General features: G+C 38.5%; 1 protein-coding gene across 2 annotated transcripts; it reads left to right on the top strand.

Annotated features, from left to right (window-relative positions):
- Positions 1-6835: 6835 nt before the first annotated feature.
- LOC109632430 (dynein axonemal intermediate chain 1-like) lies at positions 6836-9354 on the top strand. 2 transcript variants are annotated; one of them, XM_020091694.2, is made up of 2 exons: positions 6836-6995; positions 7173-9354. In XM_020091694.2, the coding sequence occupies exons 1-2, from the start codon at positions 6951-6953 to the stop codon at positions 9168-9170; spliced, it is 2043 nt and encodes a 680-aa protein (XP_019947253.2). In that variant the 5' UTR covers positions 6836-6950; the 3' UTR covers positions 9171-9354. The 2 variants fall into 2 exon arrangements, with proteins under 2 accessions (XP_019947253.2, XP_069370803.1); XM_069514702.1 differs by lacking the exon at positions 6836-6995 and having other exon boundaries at positions 7173-7281; positions 7403-9354.
- The last annotated feature ends 465 nt before the right edge of the window (positions 9355-9819 follow it).

Genomic DNA, 9819 nt, shown 5'->3' with positions numbered 1-9819 from the left:
GGGTGGGCTTTGAATCAAAGGTATGGTATGTAGACGCAGTGTATTCTGCATGGTCTGACAATGGGCTGTCATTTCAAAGTAAAGCCCATTATGTCACATTTAGGCCACGAGAGCCCAGCTGGATGGAGATTAATAATTAACAATTGTAATATAATGATGTCTAACAGTTGCTCCAGGGGGCGCTGGTCACCAGATGCCTGCTGAGGGAGTCACAGCCAATTCATCATTTTCATCATGTCATTATTCAATTTTTTGCATTTATAGGCAGCATTAGGATTCTTTATACATTGTTTATAACACGATGTGAAATCATCCAAGGGTATTTTTGTTTAGCTTATTTTGTAACACTGATTTCTTCCGTTTATATATTTAACAATTTCAATTTGTGTAGCTGTGTCCATCATATTTTCTGCCAATTCATCACACAATCTCACAAGAACAAATCCTTATACAGTCAGTTACAATAGATGTTTTCACATGTACAAGTCATTAACTGAGATTTAAAACTGTGATCAAAACTCATCCATCCATCCCTCCATCCATTTGTTTGTCTGTCCATCTTTTCTACAAACGTGCTGAATTTTACTGAACAAAAAGAGATCACCTCCAAACATACTGTCCATCCATCCATCTATCTCAGCTGACATACTATATGATGAGAGATAAATTGAGATACAGTATGATTTTCAGTGATATTTTAGTTTGTTTTACTTGTTTTATTAAAAACAACTTTTATATCTTCAACATAGTCATTTGAATAAAACAAACCTAAGACTGTGAAAAGGGTGCTTTCTCCTCCTTCTTCACTAGGCCATGTCTCACTTTGATCAGTTATTTAAAAATCTGAATATCAAATAAATTATGTAGATAATCTTTTTCAGGTTGTGTGTTGCATGTGTTAACAGTTCTTCTGTTATGTTTGTGCTGTTTCTCTGTTTGACTGGTTTTTGTTTTTTCCAGGTATGTGGGTTCAGATCAGCAGGTCAATCAGGGAGAGTGACAGCAGGTTTGCATGATCAGGGCTCTGTGAAAGGAGGGGCTGGGCACACTCAAAGTGACAGAGAATGGGTGAAGTATGCTGCATTGAATTACACTTTAGCCTACCTATTGCATGTATCTCGTGTTTTTGTGCCGATAGATTGAATTGTGAGGTCAGCAGTAACCCAGACTTCAAACTTGGTCTTGTCTTGAGTGTGGTTTCTATTTGTCTTTCTGTTGAGCTCACCTTATACTTACCAGTGCAGGTGGTAGGTTCCAGGCAGGTGAGGCTATAAAGCCAAATGCCAGTCAGTAGTGATGAGGGGGGGTTAGCAGCTTGCGTGGTGAGGCTGCAGATGTGTATAGTTTGGTGCTCTTTTTCTGTCTCTAGTGTGATTTAGTTTGAGTACTTTCCCAGGGATTGTTTTGTCTTTCTCATGCAGTACCTTTTTGTTAATAAAATTCAAATTTTTTCATCTACTCCTTCTTCAGTAATGCTTTTTTTCCTCAAGTTTTCAGTGCCAAATACCATCCTCTACCCGGGCGGTACAGCCATACAACGACATTTTTTCAGATTTCTGATCTAGCAACCTCATAGAAAAGTATATATGAAAAAGAAAAGCAAAACAATCTTTAGATTATTCATATCAGTGTTAAGGACAACATCATTTAATAAACACTCTCACATACTGCTGTTTATTCAAGTAAACACAGAAATACCTTTTTATTTAACAAGAAATTCCTACAAAACCTCCATCAGTGTGATGTTGTTTTATTATTATCTTGTTAAAATTCACTTCAGATATGCTTCATAATAAAACAACCAACTTAGGAGCTTCATAAATAACTTTATTGCACATTAGAAATGACATTATTTAAAAAAATGGAAAGATGTTACACAAAAGAATGTAGAAAATGGATGAATTAAACAATGTGAGAAGCCATAATATAAAAGTAATACTGCATATGAAGCTCAAAGTGCTTGATGCAGCACAATGGGTAAAGTCAAATGAGAATGAAAATGAGCCCAGTGCAACAGATGTAGTTTGTTTGTTACGAAAATAATACAATTTCCAATTTCAAACATAATAATAAAACAACATGTTTTACAAACAGTTTAACATGGGCTAAAAACAGCAACTTCAGCTACAATAACATTACGTTTATTATCATTAAGGTTAATCAAAATATCCAAAATCCAAATACGTCAGAGAACTCAGGCTTAAATACATGTTAAAATGTAATAAATAAAGTAGATTATAGTATTTATTAGAGGTGGATCCATCTGTACACCATGTTTTACAGCGTTGATTTTCAAAATGTAATTTGAAATTTCTCAGGCTGAGGAGCAGAGCCGTATTTTTATAAGGGAGGTGATTGGAGAAACAGATATTTAGTTTGGATTACATGGTGTTTGATTGAGTTTACAGTCGATAAAGTGTTAAGTCGACGGACACGCTTGCCTTCAGCTGCAATCAGTCACTACTGTCTGTAACGTGAAGCGTGTGATTTAATTTGTTCGTACAATACGGGAAAAAATTGATTTTGAATCTTAATTTTGAACAGGAGATGGGAGGAGTAGACTGTCAGTAAAACCATATAAGAGTAAAGATGGATGAATAGAAAGACAAATCAAAAATCAAATGAAGCCATTTGTCCTTTGTCCCTTTTTATCTGTCAGCAGGAGCAAAATAACCTGCTTATTTACCTGTGGTCAAAAACTCTCACTAAGGGACTTGGAGCTGGCTGGAGATTTTTCAGCACATCCTCCGTCACTAAGTGAGTTAGTGATCTTGAGTGATACGTCCCCGTGCGTCCCGCTCCTTAAATGAGTTAGTATGTGTCTAGTGGCCGTGTCGCCCAGACACCTTGGTGATGGATGAGGCCCCGAGGAGATGGGCTGTAAAAAAGGCTGATTCTGGCACTCAAGGGTGAGATCACTTCCTCAATAAAGAAGCATTGTCCCGAATCATCACAGCAAGGTATGAATGCTGATGAGGGTATTAGACAGAGGAGAGCTGCTGTGTAAAAATAAATCAAATGTGCTGTTAGTTAATGTTGGGGCCCTTTTGATACGGAGCGGTGATGTCGGGAGCCAAGGACTAAATATTCGAAAGAAATCTTAAATCATTAGTTAGTCCTCATATATTCTCCGCATCTGATATCACATTTGTCCTTGTTAGCTGGTAATTTCCTTTAATATTCAACTAACCCTGTGTTAATCTCAAAAAAATAGTCTTGGAAAATGGTGATATGTTGGGATGGGTGTGATAATGGTGTCAGCTTTACTATGATTACAATTTTTACTTACTGAATTTCAAAAATGTCAGATCACCTCCAAACCTCCATCCATCAGCTACACCATCTATCCTTTGAGGGCCACAGGGGGCTATAACGCCAGCTGACTCTTGGCAAGAGGTGGGGTCCACCCTGGACAGATCGCCAGCTTATGTTGTATTATGCTGTATTATTATAGTTTTCTATTGTGCTGCCACTGTCTGGATTCTAAACAACTGATACTTGCTGCAACATGGAGACTCCATTCAAACTTTAACATATTCAGCTCAATTAGGACATTATCAGATGTATTTCTGATTGCAATTTGAAATTGAACCACTTCAACAAACTCTTTAAATCTGGTCCTTTTTCCTGGTTGAAATAATAAATAAATGAAAAATAAATAACACAGTTTTAGACATGTTTTGACACGCTTGTTCAAATATTTCTTCAACTGCCCTTTAAGGTGAGCGCAACGAAACTCTCTTTCAGGGGACGAAAATGAAATAAATAAGGCAACAACATATAAGCCATTACTTTTTGTGTGGGGTGAAACGTTAATATTTAGTAGAAAATACATCTCATTATTATCTGATCATCTCAGAGGCCTCCATTGCCCAGTGCTGCTTGGTACATCATATTTAATTCAGCAACTTTTCTAGCAGAAGAAGAAAACACAACCACAAAGCAGTGAGATAGAATGGTCCTGATCCAACCTCCTTATATTCTCTGCTCACGTTTAAAACTTTCATACTGCCCTGCAGCACTAACACCCCAACACACAAATTCTGTGTCAATCTCAATTGTTCCCTCACAGCAGACAGACAGCTGTACATGTTAAAGGCTCAGTGTGTAGAATTAAGTGACATCTAGTGAAGGTGCATGTTGCAGCTTAATACCACTCACCTCACCCTCCACTTCCAAACATGAAAGAGAACCTGTGGTAACCTTCAGTTGTCATAAAAACTCAAAAGGTGTTTAGTTTGTCCAGTTTGGGCTACTGTAAAAAAGGACCCCCCTCCTGATGTAAATATAAAGTATTTAAATATAAAGGGTCTATTCTAGGGTAAAGAAAACAACAATTCTTACAATTTAGATGAAACACACTATTGAAAACCTCACTAGGATTATTTTACATTCAATTTCTGCCAATGAATCACCTAAATCTTACACACTGGACCTTTAAAGGACACTTGACATGTGACTAATTTCATAATTTTGCATATAAACCTATTGGAACTGTACCTATTGAAGTACAGTATCATTACCCATTCATGCATTCTTAGCATGATGTTATTGTATTAATAGCAGGGAGTGTAGATAAGAGGCTCTGCAGTCATAGTTTCACAAAGAGTTCCTTACCTGATGCTAATGATTCATCAAACTAGAGGCTGCCTCACAAAAACACAGCCAGCTGTAGCTGTGTGGCGCCATCATGTGGTTACACAGCAAATTACAAGTCACTCATGTGTAAGAAGAATTTAAAAATGATAATTCAACCTAGAATTATGACATTATTATCTCCATCAAGGAGGTTATCTTTTTGTTTGTCTGTGTGTCTATCATTAAGCAAGATTATGCAAAAACTAATGGGATGATTACCAAGGTGAAATGATGTATTGTGGGTCAGGGAGGAACCCTTTAAATTTTGGCATGGTTTAGGATCAACTGATGGGGCCAAGAATTTGGACCTTCCCTTCATGCTGTAAAGAAACACTAAAGGCGTATTTCAAGCTGTAGTTTTTTCATATATCTCTGCTGTTCATTTCAATCTCCAAAAGCCAAGTATGTTCTATGCAACATATTGCACAACGTTTTGTCTTCTTCTAAAACAAATAAAGTTAGGGGTTCAGTCTGTGTCTACAGGCTTTCTCTTCTATCTAGTTCTTATGCATAAAGTCTATTCCTACACAGAAACAAATGCTGAGGTAGAATAAACACACAGATTTTATTTGCACATCTGTGTTTTTACACAGTCAACATATGACCTACTTTGAAAGTGTAACTGACCCAGTTGTTCAATCCACAGAATAGTCTCTGGGTAAATCATGTCAAGACTACCAAGGTGGTGTAACCAGTTTCTGATGCCAAAAGGAATGGTGTTACTTTCTGTGCTAGTGCATCATTTTTAGATGTTGATAGAGAATTGAAAAACGATGTACAACAACCTGGTACAGATGAATTTCATAGGACTTGGCAGTGATGTCAGTGGAACATGATGCTTAATGACTGAAACTGAAATCCTGCTTTCTTTTCAATGAGTTACATAAAAAGACCCAAATTTGCTATGACTTTACTCCTCTGTCTGAAATGATGATGGTGAGAAGCTGTTATTAATGTATCATTAGCCAATTAATGTTCGTGTCTTGTGAACTTTAAAGATGTTTTAATAATAGTCATAATATAGTCTAATAAATATAGTTATATATAATATAGTTGAATAAAGTCACTTTAACCCAGTTCTTATTAAAATACCTTTGCTATCTTTGACACATGTAAAACCTGCTGTTTGTGTCTGTTATTGCAGCTCTGTAGCCCTTTTAAGGTTCCATTGTTAAAAACAAAAAGTCATGTTGTACTTGGTGTAGATGTACTTGAAATTACTGGATAACCAGGAAACAGTTTGCTTTAATATCAGTACATTTCACTTTATTTTAACAGGATAAACCAGCCTGTATAAATATTGCTGTCCATGGAGTCATTGTCAGTTAATTAAATCCATATAAATACTGAACACTGTAAAAAAAACTTGGTTTACAAGTAATAGGTGAGTAGCTGTTTGTTGTGTACAGCTTTGTTTGTTATTTGTCTAGTATATGCATTGATGCTTTTATACCATAGAAGTTCAGAACTCTTAAAAAATATTTTAGCCAACAGTAAGCCAATTTTAAATGTTCTTATGGATGTTAGTGTATTTAACTAAGTGTCCTTGGAGAATGCTTATGAGACCCCGTCATAAGGAAAACATTTGGGCCAAAGATAGTAAATAAAACTGTAAATGGTTTATATGCAATTGGAAAGCACAATTTTGTGTGTCTCTCTTTGCTCTCTTGTAACACAAAAACACTTCCACCTTCTTTTCCCTGTTAAATGGGTTTTTTGTGGGCAAGTTTTTCCTCACTTGAACCGAGGGTCTGAGGACAGAGGGTGTCACTACCTGTACAGATTGTAAAGCCCTCTGAGGCAAAATGTGTTTTGTGAATTTGGGCTATACAAATAAAATTTGATTTGATTTGATTTGAATATGTTTATTCAGCCTAGAGAGAAAATTAATGCGAATGGGATTGTGCCTGGTTCTACCTTTCCTAAAAACGTTGTTCCTTTGTGGTATTTCCATCTACTTTGGTCCAGTTGTAGTCAATAAATTGCTACATGAGCAGTGGTATCTCTGTGCACCTTTGCTATCATGGCAACAAAGGCAACTGCTTCTAAACAGTGTGGCAACAAAGGCAACTGCCTCTAAACAGCGTGGCAACAAAGGCAACTGCTTCTAAACAGCGTGGCAACAAAGGCAACTGCTTCTAAACAGCATGGCAACAAAGGCAACTGCCTCTAAACAGTGTGGCAACAAAGGCACACAGTTTTTTTAATATACATTAAGTGCAAAGAACAGGTTTTTACTTTTATAACTTTTTGTGGAAATATAGACCTTGGCCAAACAACTGTTGTTTAAAACAACAAACAAGGTTCCTGTCATGATGTCTGTGCAGAAACGCAAGGTTACAACCTCTGTGAGAAAGGTGAGTGTCTATCTATGATATCTATTTATACGTTTATTTAACTGTAGCTGGTTATTTTCTGTCTCAAGCACTTATCTTGAACTTACTTGAAAGCATTACACTTAGTTAAGTAAGTGTTATGTCATCTTTCACTATCACTTTTAGCCATAAAGTTTTTTGCTGTTTGTGTTTACACAGAGCTCAATTGTTCGGAAGGTACCTGCAGTGAAGCCAACCAAAGCTGCACAAAAGACAAAGGATGATGAGGAACATGTGGATAAGGGTGTTGGCTTGGATGAGACTCAAGGTAAAGGACTTACTAAACCTGCAGATCAACTGGAGCTCACTGAGGCTGAGTTAAATGAGGAAATCACAAGGATCCTGAATGCCAATAACCCAAATGCACCCCAAAATGTTGTACGCTACAGCTTCAAGGAACAATCCTTCATGCCTGTTGTTGTGGATCAAATGGCTGTTCACTTTGTGTTGGAGGGAAGGCTTATACATCGAAACTCTGATGAGGCCAGAAGACTAAGGGCCATGGGGGATCTCCCAGAAGAGGCTGTAACAGTGGAAACAGGAACAGAACCTGATGAGGAGAAAACCGACACCCTGGCTACACCTGTAAAAGACGAAGGGGCAGTGGAGGAAGTTGGAGAAGAAGAAAGACCAGACAGTGTTGCCCTCAAAACAGACAAGAAGCAGCCGAAAATTACTAACCAGATCAACTTCAGTGGGAGGGTCACCCAGACCTTCAATAACCCACTAAGGGAAAAAAGCAGTCAGACTGTACGTCCTCCTTGCTGCGACTTCTCTGCCACTACTAATCAGTGGTTGATCTATGATGCGTACATGGAAGAGACACAAAAACAAGAACAAAATAAAGAGAAGCAGAAAGCCACACTACCAAAATGGTTGATGGAGCACAAAGACCTCACCAAAGTAGGAAAAGCAGTCAAGATGTCTGAAAGAATGGTCCATCAAAATACATTTGATGAAATAGCACAAAATTTCAAATACTTTGAAGATGCCTCTGATGAGCTCAGGGATGAGGAGGGCACCCTTCTCCCTTTGTGGAAGTTCCAATATGACAAAGCTAAAACACTGTCTGTCACTGCCCTCTGCTGGAGTACGAAATTTGAGGATCTGTTTGCTGTGGGTATGGGATCGTATGACTCCAGGAAGCAGGAAGGTGGCATGGTTGTCTTGTATTCGTTGAAGAACTCATCATTTCCAGAGTACATCTACCCCACCAAGTCTGGCGTCCTGTGTCTCGACATCCACAAGCAGCATTCTAACCTGGTGGTGGTGGGCCTCTATGATGGCTGTGTGGCCGTCTACAATTTAAACATTGAGGGAGTGGAGCCCATGCACAAGAGCATAGCTAAGACTGGTAAGCACACTGACCCTGTCTGGCAGGTACGCTGGCAGAACAATGACATGGACAACAACACCAATTTCTATTCTATGTCATCTGATGGCCGAGTTGTGTCTTGGACACTTGTTAAGAATGAGCTGGTCTACACAGACATTATCAGACTGAATGGTGCTGTATCTGAAGGGCCAGAAGATGCACAGCTGCCCATCTTCACTTATGGTAGAGCGTTTGACTTCCACAAACAGATCGACTCTCTCTTCCTGGTTGGCACAGAGGGAGGGAAAATACATAAGTGCTCAAAGACTTACTCCAGCCAGTTCCTAGAGACGTATAATGCCCACAGCATGACAGTGGACACTGTGAAATGGAACTACTTCCACCCACAGGTTTTTATCTCTTGCAGTTCAGACTGGAATGTCAAGATCTGGGACCATACCATCAATACGCCCATGTTCACCTTTAACCTGAGAGCTGCTGTCAGGGATGTTTCCTGGTCTCCATATTCCTCCACTGTATTTGCTGCTGTCACAGCAGATGGGAAGGTTCACGTTTTTGACCTCAGCATCAACGAATATGAGTCCATCTGTCAGCAGTCTGTTGTGGATGAAAAGACGAAGTTGACGCACCTGGAATTTAACCCTACCTATCCCATCATCACAGTGGGTGATGACAGAGGGTACGTCACCAGCTTCAAACTTTCCCCTAACCTTCGCACGAAACCCAAGGTAAAGAAGGGTCAGGAGGTGCCCAAAGGTCCAGAATTCGAAGAAGCCAAAATGGAGAAGCTGCTAAGTCTGCTGCGGCAAAGCCCAGTTTAATTTTTCTATCCCCAACACACAAACCTGATACCAGGTCTTAGGAGAGGCTCTCTGTGAGGTTTCTACATTCTTTTTTCCCTGTTAAGGATTTTTTTTTTTTGGTAGTTTTTCCTCACTCTCCTATCATTTTGTTAAAGCCCTATGAGACAAATTTTGATTTGTGAATAAAGGCTATACAAATACATTTTCATTGATTGATGACTGATTAATAATTAATGTATTGATATTGCAGCAGTTGATACATCTTAAATTTTATTTGAGAATTTATTTTATTCTGAATGATCAGAGATATCATAGCTGCTAATGTAGCCGAAGTCAAGAGGTTGATTATGAGACTGCTGTCGTGACTCGTCTATTCCTGTGAAAAGTCCTGTTTCCTCCTAACTATTTTCTCCCTGCAGAACAGCATGATTGTTTGGCAACTCTGACATGTTTTGACCAAGTAAACAAAGAAATTGAGCAGCACAAATCTGCCTACTTCTTTTGAATCTCTCTCAAAGAGAGGTGTCAAGGTGTCAATGTCTTTCTGTCCAGATAGTTTACGTAGGCAGAGTTTAGACCATGACATAATGTTAATGCATGTTCAGATGTGTTTTGGAGACAGAGTAAATTGATAGCATCTTTTTTCTGCCCTGGGACATGATTTAGA

This window comes from Paralichthys olivaceus, chromosome 19 (assembly GCF_024713975.1).
Source record: "Paralichthys olivaceus isolate ysfri-2021 chromosome 19, ASM2471397v2, whole genome shotgun sequence".
NCBI classification, from domain to species: Eukaryota; Metazoa; Chordata; class Actinopteri; order Pleuronectiformes; family Paralichthyidae; genus Paralichthys; species Paralichthys olivaceus.
Note: the sequence above shows the minus strand (reverse complement) of the source record. Positions and strands in the feature narration are given on the sequence as shown.

Bases quoted from the DNA above. Each gene is read 5' to 3' on its own strand.
- LOC109632430 (XM_020091694.2), top strand. From the start codon at position 6,951: ATGATGTCTGTGCAGAAACGCAAGGTTACAACCTCTGTGAGAAAG. The intron at 6,996-7,172 runs GTGAGTGTCTAT...GTGTTTACACAG, and splicing joins TTACAACCTCTGTGAGAAAG to AGCTCAATTGTTCGGAAGGT.